This window comes from Chiloscyllium plagiosum, unplaced genomic scaffold (assembly GCF_037043375.1).
Source record: "Chiloscyllium plagiosum isolate Xiang-an unplaced genomic scaffold, Cpla_swu_hap1 HiC_scaffold_9, whole genome shotgun sequence".
Classification (NCBI taxonomy): domain Eukaryota; kingdom Metazoa; phylum Chordata; class Chondrichthyes; order Orectolobiformes; family Hemiscylliidae; genus Chiloscyllium; species Chiloscyllium plagiosum.
Genome location: NW_028270147.1, coordinates 15,530,784 through 15,554,030, shown reverse-complemented (window position 1 = coordinate 15,554,030; position 23,247 = coordinate 15,530,784). Strand labels below are relative to the sequence as shown.

Genomic DNA, 23,247 nt, shown 5'->3' with positions numbered 1-23,247 from the left:
GGATAGTAATCCACTGCAGAAGGATCTAATAGGCTGGCAAAATGGACAGACATGTGCTGGATGAAATTTATTAAAGAACAATGTGAAGTGGTATATTTTGGTAGGATGAAGGAAGAGAGGCAACATGAATAAATTATTTTTAAAAAATAGGTGCAGGAAGAGACAGGTCCGGAGGGTGGTTCCAAGTTGAAGGCTTGGGACTGGGATAATGTGAGAGGAGGAGAAATGAGGAAGCTGTTGAAATCCACAGCTTTATCCCGTGGTTGCAGGGTTCCAAGACGGACAGTGAGGTGTTCTTCCTCCAGGCACCGGTGGTGGGAACAGGTGTCACAGAGATGTTCTCTGAAACAATCCGCAAGAAGACGTCCTGTCTCCCCAGTGTAGAGGAGATCACACCGGGTGCAACAGATACAGTAGATGACATTGGTAGAGGTTAGTAAACAGAATCATAAATTTGAAAAAAAAACACTAAAATAAATTGGGAAGCAATTTTTTCTCAAAAGGATTGTGAAGATTTGGAACACACGATCTGAAAGGGTGGTGACATCAAATTACAAAGAAATATTTATAAGGCAAGTACTTTTAAGTGGACTAATTTGCAAGTTTATTGGAGAAAGCTGAGGTCTTACAGACCTATAGATGTTCACAGAACAGAAAGAGACCTACCAGCCCATTGTCTGTGCCAGTCAACAAATATCTGATTATACTAATCCCATCTTACAGCTCTTTGCCTATAACTCTGTGGACTTTGGCAACAGAAGTGAATAGCTAAATACTTTCTAAAAGGTTACAAGAGCTTCTGACTCACCCACCCTTTCAGGCAGATTCCCTCCCACTTGCTAGTTGAAAACAATTTTCAACTCTGCCCAGAAGCTTTCTCTCTTACATTAAATGTATGCCCTCATTTATTCAAACTTCTACCAGTGGAAAAATTCCCTTCCTATCCACCCTATCTCTCCACACAACTGACAGGTTCCCTCTCAACATTTGCTACCAAAATAAAAACAACCTTAGCCTATCCAATCTTCCATAGTGTGCATGTCCACACACTAAGGTCACTCTGATCTTCAGCACTTACCAGAATCCTACAATTCATAGTCTAATCCATTATCTTGCCAGCTAAGTCTGCGTTACCTCATAATTTGCAAGGTTGAATTCCATTTGCCACTGCTCTGCTCATCAGTTAACATGTGATATGGTTAACAGCTTTCCTACTCACCATATACCACTCCACCAATTTCCCTGTCATCTGCAAATCATTACTGGATACTACAAATAGCAAGGGCCGCAGCACTGAGCTCTGTGGAACCCAAATGAAAGCAGACTTCCAGTCACAGAAACATCTATCCAATATCACCCTCTTCTTTCTACCTCTCAACCAACTCTGGGTCTAACTTGCCACTTTGCCTTGAATCCCATGGGTTCTCACTTTACTTGGAACATAAAGAAAAAGGAACAGTAATATGGCATCTGGCCCATCAATCCTACTCTGCCATTACATAAGATCACGGCTGATCTTTTTGTGGACTCAGCTCCACTTACCTACCCTCTCACAATAACCCTTAGTTCCTTCACTGTTCAAAAAAACAAATCTATCGGATCTTTGCCTTGAAAGCATTCAATGAGATAGCCTCAACTGCTTCACCGTGTAGGGAATTCAACAGAGTCACACCCTTTGGGTGAAGAAGTTCCTCCTCAACTCAGTCTTGGGCTGCACGGTGGCCCAGTGGTTAGCACTGCTGCCTCACAGCGCCAGAGACCTGGGTTCAATTCCCGCCTCAGGCGACTGACTGTGTGGAGTTTGCACGTTCTCCCCGTGTCTGCGTGGGTTTCCTCCGGGTGCTCCGGTTTCCTCCCACAGTCCAAAGATGTGCAGGTCAGGTGAATTTGCCGTACTAAATTGCCCATAGTGTTAGGTAAGGGGTAAGTGTAGGGGTATGGGTGGGTTGCGCGTCGGTGTGGACTTGTTGGGCCGAAGGGCCTGTTTCGACACTGTAATCTAATCTAATAAATCTACTCCCCATTATTTTGAGGCTATGCTCCCAGGTCTCGTTTCACCCACCAGTGGAAACAACCTTCCCGCCTTTACCTTTTCTATTCCTTTCATAACTTGATATATTTTCACAAGATCCCCCTCCCCCCATTCTTTCTTCCAATGAGTAGTGTACCAGTTTACTCAATCTGTCCTCTCAATTTCAGTCTACCTAATGAATATTACCAAAAGCTTTGCTAAAGTCCATGTATAGACCACATCAAATGCATTACCCTCAGCAACAATCCTGGATATCACCTCAAAAAATTTGATCAAATTGCTCAAGTGCAGCCTTCCCTTAACAAATCTATGCTATCCCTGATGAATTAATGTTTCTCCAAGTGCAGATTTATTCTGCCCCTCAGAATTCTTTCTAATAATTTCTCCAGATCCATAAATTCATGGTCTATCCTTTCCTCCCTTTTTAAAAAATAGGACAATGATAGCAGTCCTCAGACGCCTCAACTGTAGCCAAAAAGGATTTGAAAATTACTGCCAAGTGCCCTGATAGCTCTTCTTTTGCTCCCTCAAAAGCCTGGGATGCATCTCTTCCATGCCTGTGGATTAATACACTTAAGTCTACCACGTCGATCTCTGTTAACTTTAATATTTCACAATACTTCACCCTGATGTCTATACCTGCTCTCTCTTCCATTCATCAACACAAAAATATTCATAATGGAGTCTGTCCAAGTCTTCTGTGTCCACAAACATTTCATTGGTTCCACAAGTTATCTGCTTTATCATTCTATTCATGTATTCATTGCTACATGGTAACAGGAATAATCGAAAAATTACTACCTTTCAAGTTTTGCTTTCCAATTCCCTACTTAACTCTCTAAAGTCTGCTTGTAGGACTTCCTTCCTCTTTGTTTCTATGTCATTAGTCCCAACATGACCACAACCTCTGCTTATTCACAGACTACTTTCAAAATGCCTTGCAGCCATTCCATGACATCCTGTCACATGGAAGACAAAATGCCATCCTGAAGTTACGTCTATGGCCATACCTGTCCACGCCACTGACTAACAAATCCAAATCACAATTGCCCTTTCATACTGTGGCCTCCACAAAGGGGCCATTACTTTCAATCTTTTTCAAGACTGAAAAATGGTTTGCGAGCATGATGTACTCAAGGGATTCTCTCAATACCTGCCCCGTTCCCTTCTTTGGTCTGGCTGAAAATGTGTATAGGATATCACCAGGCAGGGAAAGAGTTAAGTTCTGAGTTTTGTGAAACAAGAGGTTCAGCTGAGCATGACTCAGATCAGATAAGAACTTAGAGTTAACAACGGGGTGCTGGAGGCAAGGGTAATGGGTTAACAAGGTGGAAAAGCAGTCATTATGTACAGCCATTTAACAATATTGGAAGCATTCAGTATACAATGTCAGCTAACAAGGGGAAAAGTATCCATTGTATAAATCCAGTTAACAAGGTTAAGAACATTAATTGGATAACAGTAAAGGGCTTGGTCTCTGCTAATGATTCTCATTGATTGTAACGGTCACCCAATTAATATCTATTTTGCCTTATCTGGATGCTCCCCCCTCTAAAATGACTATACACTTCATTGAGAAACCGCTGTTCCAGAGAAGACTGTGATATCATGTCTCTGTGCATATGGGTGATTGATCTCTCTCCCTCCAGGGCCCAGAATAAACATGAAGGAGGTCAACCTATACTGTGTCTCTGAGCGTTTTGCTTCAACTGAGGAGGTAAGCAGGACAACATAGCAATCATACCATTTCCTCTCTGTCTGCAGCTCCTTAAGCTGTGGGTATATGGGACAAAAATTAAGAAAGAGCATGCAGATAATAAAGTGATTGGTCCAATGGAACAAATCTTGCAAATAAAACAAATTTGCCTGAATGAACCAACTATTTAATACAATATATTGTCTCCTCAATGTTAAATGAAATAGATTCAGACATTCCTTGCAGCTCATAACTGTCGTCCCATTCCCGTTTCGGTCAAAGCATAATGCTCAGAGACATTATAGTTTTACCTCCTTCATCTTTATTCTGGGCCCTGGAGGGAGAGAGAACAATCACCCATGTGCACAGAGACAGGAGTTCTCAGTCTTCTCTCGCACAGCAGTTTCTTATAGAACCATATCATCATTTACAGAGAGGAACAATAAGGCAATATACATATTGATTGGGTGACCGTTACAATCAGCAAGTATCAATAGTAAAGATTAAGCCATCTGCTGTTACACAATGAACAATTAGCTTCACATAATGAATACTTTTCACCTTATTAACTGACTTTATATACTGAATGCTTCTTCATCTTGTTAAATGGCTTTACACAATGAATGCTTTGCCATCTTGTTAACCCACTGCCCTTGCCGCCAGCACCTCATTGTTTACTGCAAGTTCTTATCTCCTCTGAATCATGCAAGTAGACCTTTTGTTTCACAAAAGTTTAAAACTTGAGTCTTTTCCTACCTGTTCATACCCTACACATATTCTCATAACTGGACATGCATGAAGTGCTGGAAGTTATCAGAAGCACCAGAGTTTGATTTAACCACAATCTGTAACCTCATGCTTTGCCATTACCCTCACTTTATCATAGTTATGAAGCAAAGAGACCAAAACTTTGACTCAATAAAGCATGTAGTAGAACATATCAGGAGCAACGCCAGCAAGTCGAAATATTAGATGGCAGTCTAATGAAATGACTAAAGTCAAAACAACATATAAAATTCAAAGGTAATTCCAAAATTAACAGTTCAGGTCAGAGCACTGAGTATAGAAATTGAGAGGTCATGTTGTGGCTGCAGAGGACACTGGGTGCAATTCTGGTCTCACTCCTATAGGACGGATGTTGTGAAACTTGAAAGGGTTCAGAAAAGATTTACAAGAATGTTGAAAAGGTTGGGGGGGTATGAGCTATAGGCAAAGGTTGAGTAGACTCGGGCTGTTTTCTCTAGAGAGATGGAGGCTGAGGTTTATAAACTCATGAGAGACATGGATAGGGTAAATGTCTTTTCCCTGAGTTCTTTGGGGGAAGAAGAGAGTCCAGAACTAGAAAGCATAGGTTTTTAGGATGAGAGGGGAAAGATTTATAAGGGACCTAAGGAGCAACTTTTTATTGCAAACAGTGGTGCATCTGTGGAATGAACTGCCAGAGGAAGTGGTGGAAGCAGGTACAATTACAACATTTAAAGGACATCTAGATGGGTACATGAGTAGGAAGGGTTTACAGGGATACGCGCCAAGTCCTGGTAAATGGGGCTAGATTAATTTAGGATATCTGGTCAGCATGGACGAGTTGGATTGGCTGTTTCTGTACAGTGCATCTCTCTGACTCTATATGACAGGGTAGTACAGTGGTGAATGGTAAAGGACAATTAATTAACTGGAGGTGAAGGCACCACAAATATCCCCACCCTTATTGATGGCAGAGTCCAGGACAAAGGACAACACTCAAGCATTTGCTCACATCCTCACCCATAAGTACCTCCTTCTGAGGTCCCCAATTTTCAGTTAATGTTCAATCTATTTGATGTCAAGAAACACCTGAAAGCCACTACTGGAATTATCATCTACAAGAAATACTCATCACCTGTGTGAGTAAATGCAACTCTAATAACGCACAAGAACCTGGACCTTTCTAGGGCAAAGAATCAGAGTAGTTGCAGCACTGGATAATATCTATAAGGTGCATCATAACTCACTAAGGCTCCTTCAACACCACCTAAACACACAAATATTTCCACCAAGTGGAAACTTTATTGCTGGAACAGCACAGGTCAGGCAGCATCCAGGGAACAGGAGATTCGACGTTTCGGGCACAGGCCCTTCTTCAGGAATGAAGAAGGGCCTGTGCCCGAAACGTCGAATCTCCTGTTCCCTGGATGCTGCCTGACCTGCTGTGCTGTTCCAGCAATAAAGTTTCAACTTTGATCTCCAGCATCTGCAGACCTCACTTTCTCCTCGAAGATTTCCACCAAGTGGAACAAGGACAACCCATAGAATCACCACGATCACCAGCAAGTACCCCTCAAAAATCAGACCATCCTGAATTAATACCATTCTTTTCATTGTTGTGGTGCAAAAACCTGCAAGCATACCTATACCACATGCCATGCAGTTACTCTCAAAGGCAACCAGGGAATGAAAAATAAATACTGGCCTCAGTGAAATGGAATCCCATGAACCTGCAGAAGTCTTGTAATCCTTCCATCTTTAACTTGTACAAATATAAACTCATCCAAAACTTTTGCCTGCATCATCACTCACCATTGTTTGTCAGTCAGCACAGATTGACGATGGCCCCTGGCCATCAACAGCTTGATTTAAGCTATCATTCTCATGTTAAATCAATGAAGAACTAAGTAATTAAAATAGAGATGTCAGGCCAGACAATGTGCTGTAATTGCATGGCGTGTTAAGTTCTTTTTCTCCTGAGGTTCCTTACATACCTGATGCAACTGCAACAAACCAACATCTGTGAACAGCAATCAAATTTTAAGTACAGTATAAGCTTTGGAGAAACTCTGAACACTCCCTCACCATGCTAGCGAGGTGTGTCCAGGGGTCTCTCTCTGGAGGAACCTTTAACATACCTTGCAGGGCTTACGGGTCATGGTAAAAGCTCTCCTCAAACAAAGGAAACAGTCCTTCCTTTCTACAAAATCTTTATATTAAGTTAGTAATGCCCACAAGACAACCCCCAATCACTCCCTCACAATCACATGCCACTCATGATACAACGCAGTTACCACCTCACCTCCAGAGACATTGTAACACAAATCATCCCTTCATGGTCAAGTCTGTTGCAAATAGTTTTTTTAAACTAGAGGAGAGTAGTCAAATTCTAACTGTAATGTTTTTATTGATTTCTGGATGAAATCATCCCTGAATGGCAATGGAATAGCAATGTAAACCTCCCACATTCCACCTACAAGACAAAGACACACCACCTTATCCCTGGAGAATTGAATTTCTTGCAGGTCAGTTGAGCAAATTAACTCTTTAATATCACAGGTGGTCCCCAATGTGGTTCAGACTGACCGCATCTGTAGCAAATGTTGATTGCTCGAGGAACTCCAGCTCAGCTTAGAACATTGCAACAAATTAGGGAGAGTGTGTGTTACCTGGACATAGTGCAAGGGTTGCCTCCTGAAACAAACGACTTCAAATTTGGTCAGTGAGACAAAAGGGTGTGACTGTGAGCAAGGCAATTAGAGTGATTAAGGTGGTGATGTTAAAGGTGTTTCAGTCCTTAAGCTGGTCGAACAGTTTTGAGATTCTTGCTGCTCTGTGGATGAGAGTGGGGGCTGTCAGGAGGATGCACAAACTGAGCATAGTACCCATGGTACAGGAAGCCATTCAAGAAAAGAGAGAAAAGAGAAATGTTGCTGTAATTGGGGATAGTATAGTCAGGGGAATACACTGTTCTCTGATCAGGATCGAGAGTCCCAAAGGCTATTTTGGCTGCCTGGTGCCTGGGTTCAGGATATTTCATTTGGGGTGCAGAAGAACTTGCAGTGGGAGGGGTAAGTTCCAATTATTATGGTCCATTTAGGTACCAACAATATAGGTAGAAAAAGGAAGGATGCACTACTCTGGGAATAGGAGCAACTGGGGGGTAAATTAAACAGCAGAACAAAAATGGCAATAACCTCTAGATTACAACCTGAGTCACAAGCAAACCGGCAGAGGGTCAACAAGATTAAAGAGGTAAATTGATGGCTCCAAGATCCATGTGGACGAAATGGGTTTGAATTCATGGGACATTGGCACCAGTACTTGGGAAAGAGAGAGATGCTCCAATGGGAAAGGCTCCATCTGAATCATGCTGAGACCAGAGTCCTTGAGAAAAGCATAACAAGGGCTGTGGATAGGGCTTTAAATTAAACAGTGTTGGAATTGGTTCAGTAACATGGACGGCTCGGGATAGAGTTGAGGTCATGGGCAGGTGCATATTTGCGTGCATGTGTGGAGTTTCTCCTTGAACTAAACATAAATGGGAAGGGTGGAAACAATATGGTGGAGCAGGTTCGATGGGCTGAATGGTCTAATTCTGGTCTTACATCTTATGATCTTATTTTAAATTTCGCCATAGCCATGACTATCTATATCTCTAAATTCCAGCAGTCTCGCTGACATCTTCAATCTCTGCTTGCAGCAGGCCACTGTCCCTGTCTGTTTCAGAAGGGCCAACATCATCCCTGTGCCTCAGAAGGCTCATGCAGCGTGTCTCAACGACTACTGCACAGTGGCCTTAAATTCAGTGGTCATGAAGTGCTTTGAAAGGTTGGTCATGGCATTAATCAACTCCAGCCTCCCTACTGCTCTTGACCCACTCCAATTTGCCTATCGGACCAACAGACCCACGTCAGCTGCAATATCACTTGCCCTTCACTCCTCCCTAGAGCATCTTGACAGCAAGAACAGCTACATAAGAATCCTACTCATTGATTACAGTTCAACCTTCAACACTATTATCCCCTCAAGACTGGTTACTACACTTAGTGATCTCGGACGAAGCCCTACTCTCTGCAAATGGATCCTCAGTTTCTTGACCCACAGGCCACAATCAGTGAAGACTGGGGACAACGTTTCATGCTCATTAACACTTAACACTGGAGCCCCCTAATGTACTCACTGTATAGCCATGACTGCATCGATAAATACCAGACTAATGCCATTTACAAGCTCACTGATTACACCACCATAGTCAGTCAAATTCCAGATGGCGACAAAACAGACTACAGATGGAGGTGGAAGACCTGGAAAAATGGTGCACTGAGAACAACCTAGCTCTCAATGCCAGCAAAACCAAGGAACACATTATTGACTTGCGGTGGAAGTTACCCATAGCCACCTATACATTAACAGCACAGAGGTAGAACAAGTGGAGTTTGTCAAGCTCATGGGAGTGGTCATCAACAACAAGCTTTCTTGGACTCTTCATGTAGACGCACTGGTTACAAAGGTCCAACAACGTCTCTTCTTCTTCAGGCAGCTGAGGAAATTTGGCATGACGGCAAATACCCTTGCCAACTTTTATAGGTGGGCCATCGAGAGCATTTTGTCTGGATGTATCACGACCTGGTATGACAACTATACAATTCAAGATCAGAGACGGTTAGAATGTGACGAGCTCAGCCCGAGCAATCACAAAGACCAACCTCCCATCTATAGAATCCATCTAACAGGGCCGCTGTCAAGGAAAGACTTCCAGCATTCTCAAAAGATCCATCCCACCCTAGCAAAGTTTTTCTATAACTTTTATCATCGGGGAGAAGGTACAGAAACCTGAACATGCACCGGCTGGTTTTGAAACAGTTTCTACCCTACTGTTGTTAGAATACTGAATGGACTCAAACTTTTAACATTCGCCTGTACCTGTATTTTTGTTTTTGCCGCTGTTTACCTATTATTTACTTATCTATGCTATTTAACGGCACGGCGTCACAGTGGTTAGCACTGCTGCCTCACAGCACTAGAGTCCCAGGTTTGATTCCAGCCTCCAGCGACTGTCTGTGTAGAATTTGCACATTCTCCCTGTGTCTGCATGGGTTTTCTCTGGGTGCTCCAGTTTCCTCCCACAATCCAAAGTTGTGCTGGTTAGGTGAATTGGCCATGCTAAATTGCCCACAGTGTTAGATGCATTAGTCAAAAGGGAAATGGGTCTGGATGGGTAACTCTTCAGAGAGTCGGTGTGGACTGGTTGGGCCAAAGGACCTGTTTCCACACTGTAGGGAATCTACTCTTAACTATGTGATCTGCCTGTATTGCTCGCAAGACAAAACTTTTTACTGTGCCTTGGTACACATGACAAGAAATTCAATTCAATTCAGTCTGACAGCCATCCAATAATCCTGCATTCATTCAACTTCTTTCTATTTTGTTTCCTCTTATTTCTCTGTCATACCATTGAAAGCAAAGTTTTCTTCAAGTTCAATTCAGAGCTTGGAGCAGTCTTCCTCAAATCACCTCCTCTTCCATTAAGATGCTTCTTAAATCCTCCAACTTTGTTGTCTAGTTTCGGTCAGAATAAGTTTCCCTCTAATTCTGCTCCTGGATAGCACCATGTTTCACTATGTTAAAAATGCAATACAAACAATTAATTGCTCTCACTGTGTGACTAATGCTGAAAAAAGAGTGCATTTATTATCTGCCCTTGTTACATAAAGGAGACTATAAGTTTCACTTTGAACTGTTGCCTGATTTTTCTACAATGGTGGCGAAAGGAAGGACTGCAGATGCTGGAGATTATAGTTAAGAGAGTGGTGCTGGAAAAGTACAGCAGGTCAGGCAGAAACTGAGGAGAAGAATCAACATTACGGGCAAAAGCCCTTCATCAAGAATGTCTGAAGGGCTTTTGCCCGAAACGTCGATTTTCCTGCTCCTCAGATGCTGCTGTGCTTTTCCAGCACCAAACTTTTGACTTCTACAATGGTGTCAAGTCGGTTCATCCAGAATTTTTTAAAAAAAACAGCATTCAAGCAATGATTTCAAATGAACAATTGAGGATTGTACGTTGCCTAAAGGAAGATCTTGGTGAGACACAGCATTTCCATGACATTTCTTTTAACCGCAGCATCGACAGCCAGTGTACTAAACATTTTTGAAAAATGGAAGGTTTAAAAAAACGTATTCATCAAAAATACAAAATGTGTAGATTTTAACTCATGACTTGGTTAAAATTGTATACATACTCATAATTTTGCTGTCAGAGTATTCAGTCTGAGCATTTGATACAGCAGCATTTAAAAATCCTGCGGCTTTCCTTCTTCCAAGGAAAGAGAGAAAAGAAAGAGTGCATGATACACAAAAGCAACAAATTTTCTGAAGGCACAAGTACCACTTCTCAACCTATTAGTGTTAGCTCTCATTTGCCAACAGAAGTAGTTTTCCATGATTGATAATGAAGAATGGTGAAATGATGTAACAATCAATGGCAAGCATTTTCAATGTTGTTCATGTAAATTAAAGGGCAAATTAATCCTATTAGTTATCTAGAATTTGAGAGAAAATTGATTTAATATTGGAACAATATATTACCAGTGATATACAGTTTGTAATTGTTCCTAGGACTGGGAATGAATTTGTTCATTCAAATCAGAACTTGTAACAGTTTAAGTACAGAGCAAAAATCACACAAAGTAGAGTCGTAAAACGAATGCAGCTAAATATTATGAGTCCAAAATCAGTGAACCATAAATATGCATACTCAGCCATTTAATGAATGTACATTTCCAGATTTGTTTCCCTCACCAGTTTCCTTAACACAGGTCATTTAGATTCCCTATTCAGTATAAAAACTGACACTATCTTCACATTTAGACCTGGCAATTATTTTAACTGTTCTGCAAACCACCAGGGTATACAAGTAGAGCGGAAAGACCATACCATTAATCAGTCAATACCATTAATCACAATAGATTTTCCCCTCTGCACCCTACTTCTCGACTTAACTTGCCTGTCAACTGAAAATCTGCTGTAGTGAGATCTTGCGTTTCATTTAATTCTTAACCCCTTCAAACCTTCAATGAGTTGTCTTTATTGGATATCATACTGCGTTTGCGACTAAGGCTTGAATGAAACTGTTAGTTAGGGCAAGTGAAGGGAGCATACTTTCAGCAAGAAGCTGATGACAATTAACTTGGATCTTTTCATGCATCAAGAAAGCCAGCCAAATCATCTAGTGCTGAAATCTATTCAGGTCCAGAGTGAAAGAATAATGTTACACACTACAGTTAAACTGCAGCTCGTCTATTGGATTTTTTTTCTGCCAAGCATGGCAACTGGAAATAGTGTGTACACAAATTCAAAAGATCCACATTTCCAGCTAACAGCTTCAGATTATTTTTTCCAAAACAAAATTAAAGATGTTGTTCATTCTTCATCTGCTGTTATTCTGTTTAGGAATAAAGTAGCATCTTAAGATCATGCTTCTTGCTGTTCATCCTTGAAGGTTAGCCTTCTTCCTCATATATCTTGTCCCATTCCCTTTTTGCTCTCACACAAACCTTGTTCCATCATTCTCTCTCACCTGCACATTGACAATTGCCTAATTTCCCCCAAACTCTCATTTTCCTCCGGTTTTCTTTCTCCAGTTACCTCCGCAATGTTTCCTCCTCCCACATACTCATCAAACACTATTCATTCACTTTCTTTACACTCAACCGACTGTTAAACTGATTGTGCCCTAAATAATTTTACATTAGCATCAACACTCTACTCTCTGAGCCATTCCTGGAGCCATTCCTGAAGAAGGGCTTATGCCCGAAACGTCGATTCTCCTGCTCCTTGGATGCTGCCTGACCTGCTGCGCTTTTCCAGCAACACATTTTCAACTCTACTCTCTACTCAACATACTTCCAAGTTTGATTTATCATCCACACCAATTTCCCAGAAGTGAAAAACCAGCACTGTTAGAAGTCTTCATATTTGTCAGCAAATATACTACAAGTGTCATAAGCTGTTAAATTAGCAAAGATGATAAAATAGGCTTAGCAGGACTGAGGGAGGAAGGAATGGAGGACATGGCCATTAGGCAGATAGTAGAGACCTCTAAGGCTGACAGTAGGTTGAAACAAAAGAGAAATAGCTAAATACAAAAGAAGGCTCCCTTGTTCAATCTGGACCTGCCTCAGAAAATAGTGATACAACAACAGATGCTGTATTTCAAAACTAGTGCCTACACTTCAGTGCTTACAAAATGCTTTAAGACATGCCAAGGATTCAAAAACTGCAACATAAAAGCAAGTTATTTCTGAGATTGCCATCAAGTATTTACTAAGTGAGGAAGGTTGAGTGCAGCTGGAAAGAAAAGTTGCATGGTAATACAATGGATTCCTTTTGACAGAGCTGGAGATTATACCCATCATCTTTTTTTCCTTTAATTTCCACAAACCCATTAACAAACCAGCTGTTTCTACCATCAAGATTCATTTTACATCACTCTTTCAGGCAGTACAGTTCGACATAACTGATTTCTTGTTCAAACAAAATTTACTGAGGTTGTGGAGCAACACGTTTCAAGCAGAAATAACAACACTTCCATATTATTTCTCTCTCTCTCGACCCCTTCTCAATCAGTACCCATTCCTCTTTCACATAACAAGCACCTTGAGAATTAGAAGGTCTCAGGACAGACATTAGTTGACTAATGACCCAGCTTATTGTAACCTTACATTGCAACAGCAACACCACTGAAACTCCATTGAGATTCATATAGAAAAAGATTTAAGGACATCATTTAACCGATTTCCTAATAGCTACCCTGAAACTCTTGATAAAAGCTTCAAATTCTCTTACAGCTTACAATGACATTTAAATATGCAGATGATAATGTTACCCAATTTCAAACCATTTGTTTTTTTAAAAAAATATATTGATCACAGTAAAACCTATTGTCTAGTGGCATTAATCATGCTTTCAATACAGTTCAGTATGCTAGATTTAATATGACTTCTTCTGAAAGGGATGGTGGATTGCACATTTTGTTCTACTTTCTCTTTCCTTCGTAAGGGGACCCAGCTTAACACAGAAGTATTGTTAACTTTAGCAACAACTTCTCAAAAGGGACTGTCTAGCTTATTGTAAAACCTATTTTATAATAGATATAACTGAACTCCTCACTGCATTATCATTGAATTGAATCTGACACAAAAAGGATTCTATAGTGAACACAGATTATTTTCAAATCACTTCAGTCCTTCCTATCTGTAACCTTTGTAGCACTCCAACGCTCAAGATGTTTGCACTCTCCCACAGGATTACACTTTAGCACATCTTAATTTTATCTTTTCACTGCTGGTAACCATGTCTTCAGCTAGCTAATTTTAAGCTCTGAAATTCATGGTCCTAACTTCTCTCCTTCCTCATTTAAGTTGTTCTTTAAAACCTACCTTTTTAGTGAAGCTTTTGGTTATCAGCCCCAATATTTCCTTGTGCTGAAGATGTTTTATATTGCTCAAAGCATTCGCTGCAGAAAAACAGGCCAATTGGTCCATCAAGTCCATGTCAGTGTTTACGGTGCCCATCATAATATCTTTTCATTGTCCTTCATATACTTGAATGAAAGAAGTATTTGCATACCTATATTGCTTTTCAAGATCATTAGATATCTCAAAGTGCATTACAGCCAATTTTTCATTTTTGAAGTGCAGTTACTGTTGACATGTCAGAAACATAGAAACTCATTCACTGTTTTCAGAAGTTTATTGAATGGTGTCTGCCATTTTAGATGTTGATTGACGGATAAATATTGGTCAAAATATTGGGGATAACCTCCTTGCTCTTATTCAAAATAATTCACAGGATCCTTTAACCTACACTTAATCGGGGTGTACACTTTGACTTTGCATCTTTCTACGAAGAGAAAATTTGACATTCACACCGGTCAAGGACGAGAAAGTGAGGACTGCAGATGCTGGATATCAGAGTCGAGAGTGTGGTGCTGGAAAAGCGCAGCACATCAGGCAGCATTCGAGAAGCAGGAGAATCGACGTTTTGGGCATAAGCCCTTCATTAGGAATGAGGCTTGTAAGCTGGGGGGCTGAGAGAGAAATGGGAGTAGGGTGGGGCTGGGGGGTAGCTGGGAATGCAATAGATAGACAAAGGTGGGGGAGAAGGTGATGGGTCAGAGTAGAGGGTGGGGCAGATAGATGGGAAAGACGATGGACAGGTCAAGAGGGTGGTGCTGAGTTGGAGGCTTTGGACTGGGATAAGTTGAGGGAAGGGGAAAGGAGAAAACTGGTGAGACTCACTAAGATCCTTGTAGAGAGAAGTAGAGAACTTTTTCAAGGTAGGCATCCTTGGAAGAGCTGAAAATGTGTTGCTGGAAAAGCGCAGGTCAGGCAGCATCCAGGGAACAGGAGAATCGACGTTTCGGGCATAAGCCCTTCTTCAGGAATGAGGTTTACGGGCTGAGAGATAAATGGGAGGGGTGAGGTGGGGGGAGTGGAGGTAACTAAATGCAACAGATCTCGGAGTCTCACCAGTTTCCGCATTTCCCCTCCCTCTACCTTATCCCAGTCCCAGTCTCAGTCTCCGACTTGGCACCACCCTCTTTACCTGTACATCGTCTTTCCTATCTATCCGCTCCCCCCTCCTCTCTGACCTATCACCTTCTCCCCCACCAGCGTCTACCTATTGCATTCCTAGCTATCTTCCCCTCCAGCCCCGCTCCCCCTCCCATTTATCTCTCAGCTCCCCCACCCCATAAGCCTCATTCCTGATGAAGGACTCATGCCCGAAACGCAGATTCTCCTGCTTCTCGGGATACTGCCTGACATGCTGTGCTTTTCCAGCACATTGACAGTGGTCAGTCAGCTCAACATTTATGCTCATGCCCTGAAGTGTGACGTGAAACCACAGCTTTGTGATTCAGAACTGAACATTCTATTAATGACCAGAATACTTTCCAGCTTTCCTTTTAATGCATTTACAGTTTGGACCATAAGATATGGGAATAGAATTTGGTTATTTGATCCATCATGTCCGCTTCACGATTCAATCATGGTTGATATCAATGCCAGATCCTAAACATGCTACTCACTCTCTGGAAAAGGACATTTTTCCTGAATTCCATCAGGAATATTAAGTGATTAGCTTTAGCAGTTAAGGTTAAGGAGAGCCCAGAGATTCTACAAATACATTCAGGGCAAAGAGGAACTATGGAAAAAACAGGGTCCCTTAATGATCAATGAGGCAGTCTATGTATGGAACTACAGGAGAGGAGTGAGATACAAAATGAATATTTCATGTCAGTTTTTAATGTGGAAAAGGGCATGGAAGTTAGGGATCTTAATGGAACAAATAATGATGTCTTGAAAAAAAAAAATGAGGTTGGGGGTGGGCGTGGAGGAACACATCACTGGAGATCTTCAAACATATATAGGTAGATAAATGCCCACAACCTGATCAACTGCATCCCATGACATTGTGGGAAGATAAGGAAGACCCTACCCTGGGGAAAAGACCTTGGCTATTCATCATATCTATGCCTATCATGATTTTATAAACTCCCTTATAGAAGTTTATACGGTCATGAGGGGCATCAATAGGGTAAATAAACACAGCTTTTTCCCTTGGGTTGGGGGGAGTCCAGAACTACAGGGCATAGCTGTTTAGGATGAGAGGGGAAAGATTTAAAAGGGACCTCAAGGGGCAACTGTTTCATGCAAAGGGTGGTGTGTGTATGGAATGAGCTGCCAGAGGAAGTGGTAGTGGCTAGTACAATTACGACATTTAAAAGGCATCAGGATGGGATTATGAATAAGAAGGGTTTAAGAGGGGTATGGACCAAGTGCTGGCAAATGGGACTAGTTTAGCTAAGGATATCTGGTCGGCATGGATGAGTTGGACCAAAGGGTCTGTTTCTGTGCTGTACATCTCTATTACTCTAAATTGGTTTCCTAATTAATAAACATACAGAATAAAATTACAAAACAGAATCAGTTATAACAATTGACAAAGAAAATATGGAAATATTACACCTACACTAAAAAGTAATTGAATGGTTAGTAAAGTGAATTACTGAGATGCTACCAGATTCTGTTGAAAACAGATTAAACTAAAAGTTGATTGGGGTCAGCTGTTCACAGGTAAAGGGACAGCTGATAAGTCGGAGGCTTTCATAAGCAAGATAATGAGAGTTCACGGACAGCATATTTCTGTTAGTGTGTAGGCTAAATCTGGTAGGAGTAGGGAATACTGGACGACTAGCAATATTGAGGCTCTGGTCAAGGAAAAGAAGGTGCCATATATCAGGTATCGACAGCTGGGATAAGTGAATCCCTTGAGAAGTATAGGAATTATAGGAGTACACTTAAGGGGGAAATCAGGAAGACAAGTAGTGAACATGAGATAGCTTTGGCAGATAAGTTTAAGGAGAACCCAAAGAGATTCCACTATTATTATTAAGGGCAAAATAGTACAAGTATATTAAGAGCAAAATCAACAGGACCATCAATGTGAGGAACCACAGCAGACGAGTGAGGTCCTAAATTAATGTTTCACGTCAATATTTACGGTAGAGAAAAGGTATTGAAGCAAAGGAACTTGGTGAAATAAATAGTCATGTCTTGAAAAGATTCCACGTTACAGAAGGGGAGATCCTGGAGGTCTTCAAACACAGAAAAGGAGATAAATCCACAGGGCATGATCAGGTTTATCCCAGGACATTGTGGGAAGCCAGGGAATAAATTGCAGTGTACCTGGCAGAGATATTGAAATCATTGACAGTCACGGATGAGGTGCCAGAAGACTGAAAGATAACTAATGTTATGCCATTATTTAAGAAAGGCTGCATGAGGGAAAAGCGCCAGGGAGCCACAGACAGATGAACCTAACATCAGTGGTAGGTAAGTTGCTGGACAGCTGAGAGACAGGATTTATATGCATTTATAGGCAAAGACTGATTAGCAATAGTCAGCATGGCTTTGTGTGTAAGAAATTGTGGCTCACAAACATGATTTAGTTTATTTGAGGAGGTGACCAAGAAGTTAGATGAAAGCAAAGCAGCAGATGTTGTCTACAAAGACATTAGCAAGGCCTTCGACAAGGTTCCGCATGGTTAAGTGGTTAGTAAAATTAGATCACATGGGATCCAGGGAGATCTAGTCAACTGGATACAAAATTCGCTTGACAGTAGAAGTCAGAGGGTGGCGGTAGAGTGTTATTGTTCAGACTGGAAGCCTGTTACCAGCGGTGTGCCACAAGGATCAGTGCTGGGCCCACTGTTGCTCGTCATTTATATACAAGATTTAGATAAGAATATAGGAGGCATGGTTGACAAGTTTACAAAATTGTAGATATAATGGACAGTGAAGAACGTTATCTAAGAGGCCAACAGGATCTTGATCAAGTCGGACAGTGGAAGGAGGAACAGCAATTAAAGTTTACCTTAGATAAATGTTAAGGTATTTGGCATGACAAACCTGGGCAGGACTTACAGTTAATAGTAGGACCCTGTCGAGCGTTGTTGAACAAAGAGACATAGTGAGGGTATACAGTTCCTTGAAAGTGGAGTCACAGATAGACAAGGTGGTGAAGAAAGCGTTTGATATGTTTGCCTTCTTTGGTCAGGGCACTGAGTACAGGAGTTGGGACATGATGTTACGGATGTACAAGACATTGATCAGGGTACATTTGGAGTACTGCTTACAATTCAGTTCACCTTGCTCTGTGAAGGATTTTATTAAACCTGAAAGGCTGCAAAAAGAATTTATAAGAATGTTACAGAGAATGGAGGGTTTGAGTTATAAGAGGAGGCAGGGACCAGTTCCTCACCCGAAGCACAGGGTGACCTTAAGAGGTTTACAAAATCATGAGGGCATAGATATGGTGAATAGCCAAGGTCCTTTCATCTGGGCGGGGGAAGTCCAAAACTAGAGAGCATAGGTTTAAGTTGAAAGGAGAAAGATTTAAAAGGGAGTCAAGGGGCAACTTTTTCACACAGAGGGTAGTACATATATGGAACATGCTACCAGAGGAAGTGGTAGATGCAGGTACAATTATGATGCTCCAGAAGACATTTGGGCTGGAAAGGAAGGATTAAGAGGGATATGGGCAAAACACCGGCAAATACGGCTAGTTCAGTTTAGGAAACCTAGTTATTATGAACATGTTGGGCCGAAGGGTCTGTTTCTAGGCTGTATGACTATTTACAGGAGAAAGTGAGGACTACAATGCTGGAGATCAGAGACAAAAAGTGTGGCGCTGAAAAAAGCACAGCAGGTCAGGCAGCAGCCGAGAAGCAGGAGAATCGACATTTTGGGCATAAGCCCTTCATCATTCCAAATGAAGGGCTTATGCCCGAAACATCGACACTCCCGCTCCTCGGATGCTACCTGACCTGCTGCGCTTTTTCCAGCTCCACACTTTTTGATTGTGACTATTTACAGTTTACTTCATCGCCTCAATAAATACAAGCTCTTGAGGTTTTACTGTTGGAAAATATGAAAATAATTAGCAACTGAATCTCAGCAAAATTTAACACAAATGAGAAGCAAAGGCATTAGATGACCGCATCTCTTAATAATGGAAATGTTTTACTATTTACACCTTTTTAATAATTTTAATTATTGTCACTTAGAAAAAAGTGGAGTGTTGCAGCAAACAAGCATTCACAACAGCATTCTATCCATCCTTCAGCAATAAAGACAGCATAAATATCTAATTTTCTGCAGTTTTTGACTGATGGGACTTGTGTGTGTCAGGAATGAGCATCCACAGAATAAACAATGGATCCTACAATTAAAAGGATTACACAACGATAATGAAGAAAATGGAAAATGCATTCTCTTGGAGCAAGCATTATTTCTATTGCTATTCACGTCATCAGAAATTTTTTGAAATGCAATTCCTAAAGGGAGATAAAGATCCAAAGATAATTTAGTGCATTTGACCAATTGTCCTGGTCACCAAACCCATGAAAAGGATGCAGAAAGCAAAAGCAATCTTGCAGCAAAGGACTGAACTGCAGCAAAAATGACAAGCCATTCATTTACTACAGCAATTCAACATCATTTATTAATCTGGACCTTGCATGTCAAATTTCTTGAAAAATAAATGAAACATCTTAAAGGTCAGTGCCAAGAATGTGTAGCAAACAGGACCACATGTGAAAAACTCAACAGCAATTTAGCCCAAATCAGAAATTCAAATAAAGCTCAGGCAAATTACAAGGTCATTTGGAGCCTGAGATCTGGCTACAGGAGTGCAATGCTCATTGTTAGCAGTTTCCACCACATATAGTATTTTCTTTAAAAATATTTCAAACAATTTTTTAAGTAAAAAAACCCCTAAGATTCCCGCACCAATATTCCAAGAATTATATTCTATAAAGGAAAATATTAATTGGAGTGTTTAAGAAGTTGACTGACAGATTTGTTGATAACTGACAAATACCATATTCAGAATAAAGAAGGGACGACAAATTATATTCTTCCAATTGAGCTTTCGACTGTTATCAATCATATGCATTGTGTAAATATCAAATTAAAGCTGAGCATGAAGTAATTCTTCATTCAACCTATTGCTCAAATCATGCACAATTCATTTAGCAAACTAAATTTAAGATTTAAAATTACTCAAACAAGATGACGCAACTCTCTTCTATCTGCATTCTCCACTCGAGTAATTTTCACCTTCCTAACAGCATAAGCACCACTTCTCATCTAAACCAGTGACTTATTTTGAGTCTTAAATTGGCTCCTGTAAGGGAAGCGGTGCAAAACATACAGCTGAATACAATTTCCTCTAAATTTTACCGATTGATGCACTGCTTCTCGGCTCTGCAACATTCCTCTCATAGATGGTTCTACTACTACTGTACATTATTGGTTTTTAATGTCAGTGCCTGTCTCAAGTCAAATGTGTTTAAACTAATTTTCTAAAGCAACAATTCACATTTCACATATGTTGATCCTTTATCGGTCAGAGGAATTGGGAGGTCGTGTTGTGGCTGTACAGGACATTGGTTACGCCACTGTGCAATATTACGTGCAGTTCTGGTCTCCTTCCTATCGGAAGGATGTTGTGAGACTTGAAAGGGTTCAGAAAAGATTTACAAGGTTGTTGCCAGGGTTGGAGGATTTGAGCTATTGGGAAATGTTGAGTAGGCGAGGGCTGTTTTCCTTGGAGGGTCGGAGGCTGAGGGGTGACATTATAGAGGTTTATAAAACCATGAGGGGCATGAATAGGATAAATAGACAAAGTCTTTTCTCTGGGGTGGGGGAGTCCAGAACTAGAGGGCAAAGATATAAGAGACCGAAGGTAGAACTTTTTCACGCAGAGGATGGTGTGGAATGGGCTGCCAGAGGAAGTGAGTGTCAAGATTAGGGTGGTGCTGGAAAAGCACAGCAGGTCAGACTGCAATCAAGGAGCAGGAAAAATTGAATTTTCGGGCAAAAGCCCTTCATCAGGAATGAGGAAGTGACAGAGGCTGGTACAATTGCAACATTTAAAAGACATTTGGATGAGTATATGAATAGGAAGGGTTTGGAGGGATATGGGCCGGGTGCTGACAGGTGAGACTAGATTGGGGTGGGATATCTGGTCGGCATGGACGAGTTGAACCGAAGAGTCTGTTTCCATGCTGTACATCTCTGACTCTATTTGCTCTGACTCATGAACAAGTCTTACACTCAATCCAGAAGCTAAAACAATTCTTAAACAGTAAATGACAGCAACGTTTTCAAATGTGACATGACAACACTGCCTCTAACTGCTCAGTATTTTAAATGCTGCACATAAAACAGCAACAAATAAAAAAATCTTTATTTACATAGAAAAAAAATGTTTACAACCTCAATTGCTCCTTTAAGTAGACACTACTTTGTCTGCCTGCTTTCCTCAATTCAAGTACTAATTCATAATTTTGATCTTCCAGTTTTTCCCATGGTTGGGCTAACATTCTTTATCGACACTAACTGAGCAATTGGCATCTCAAATAACTTGCAAATTGGAATTATGGTTATTTATAATTTACACAAGCACTTTTTATTTAAAAAAAAATGCACATACTGGATAAACAAGGGCACAATTCTAATTCCCAACAGTACAGTAGGCTAATTCAATTGAATTCCCACCTTTTTTTTGGGGGGGGGGGGGGGGGGGCGAGGTGGAAGCTCTTAAAGAATTACAAGATGATAACATACATGTGAGACATGCATCGTAATTCGAAGCACTGCAATTGTGACCAGCCCTTGCCTTGACCCCTTCCCACCCCCATTTAAACTGCACATGCATTGTGACCATCAGAAGAAAATATAACAAGCAGCCTTCTGAAAATCTGCAAGTGGAAACAATGGCCCCAGCCATTCAGCACAGGCCTATCATAGTCTTTGCCAGCTGCTATTCTTGCAAACCACGCAGAAATGAGCATATCACAGAACAGGGGCGAGACTTGTTTAAGCCATAATGCACCATTCAAGCTCTAGGATTAGGCAGCGAGTCTTCTTTTAAAGAGCCATCAGACAAAACAATACAAAAGGTAACGTCCCCCAAGTTGCAATCTGAATACCTACAAAGCCTTGTGGAGGCATGGAAGGTGTGTGTTGGATGTTAATGCCACAAACAATGTCTTGACTTACCCAGTTTTCCCCGAGATTCCTCCAGCTTCTGGATCTGGTTCTCCAGGAACAACATCGCGATCACAAACGCCACAACCCCGAGAAGCTGCAATTTGGGCGGCATGATAATTCTTAGTAGCCCCATGAAATTATCAAGACATAACGCAGGAGGGGAAAGGGGTTGGTGGGGGCAAGAAAATCAAAGAAAGGAACCGAGGAGTTAAAACGAAAATCACACACTGAAGGGGGGAGGGAGAAAGAAATTCAATTTTTTTTCGCCGAAAAATAATCAGAGATGAGAAGGTTGTAGGGTTTTGCCCACTGATTTGACGGACATCGTCAATGGAGTGGCGGGGACAGGGGGCAAACACGAGGGAAAGCGCTTCCAGTCACGGCCTCTCGAAGCTATCGGCATCGGTGCACTTCTCGGTGCCTTCCCTCCTTGGTCCTGCCCATCCCCCACCACCCCCTCAACACAGCGTCTCCCCTCCCCCACAACTCCCGCCGCCCACTCCAACCGCCACGCCGCGTGCACGCTGGAGCGAGAACGTGCACACGCGCACTCCCTCCCTCCCTCAGCAGCCGCGCGCCAACTGCCCGCCTCCCCACGCACAAGAGGGCGGTGGACACTCCAGGTTTCTCCAAGGCGATTGGTTGTTCCTCCGCACGTCAAACGGGCACCGCCCCAGCCTCTGCACGTCTATTGGTCTCCATTCACGTCAATCATTCCCTGCCGTTGATGAGGCCCAACTCGATTGGTCACACTTCACATCGACACGTCGAACAGCTCCGATGTCAATTAGTCCAATTACACGTCAATCACAGACCGCACGCCCGACCGGACTGTTTCCAAAGACGATTGGTCATAGTGTACATCAATCACGCTCCACCGCACCACCCGGACTATTTTCAAAGCCGATTGGCCTATTCTCAAATCAATCACACGTACCCGCCAACCCTCCGACAGCCCCCCAAAGACTTGCATTCCATCCAATCTTTCCGCCATTCGCTAAGCTAGTTGGGGTATTGCAACATCAATCACATTTCACCCCACCCCCAACCGTCAAATTTTAGCCGTCAATGTCAATTGCCTGTTTGAAGGTGATGTTGAGTACGCCTTTAACGTGACAAAAAATTCTATTGGTGATGAGTCCGGAAAATAA

At 41.7% G+C, this 23,247-nt stretch overlaps 1 protein-coding gene across 3 annotated transcripts in view; it reads right to left on the bottom strand.

The window, feature by feature from the left end:
• LOC122554150 (heparan sulfate 2-O-sulfotransferase 1) overlaps window positions 1–22,518 on the bottom strand; it is a 213,966-nt gene extending 191,448 nt beyond the window's left edge. The window contains exon 1 of one of the 3 annotated variants that reach the window (XM_043698719.2): window positions 22,106–22,518. In XM_043698719.2, the coding sequence (XP_043554654.2) occupies window positions 22,106–22,229 (124 nt within the window). In that variant the 5' untranslated portion in view covers window positions 22,230–22,518. The remainder of the gene's footprint in view (window positions 1–22,105) is intronic. The other 2 variants (XM_087990427.1, XM_043698720.2) reach the window with 2 other exon arrangements.
• Between the last annotated feature and the right edge of the window lie 729 nt (window positions 22,519–23,247).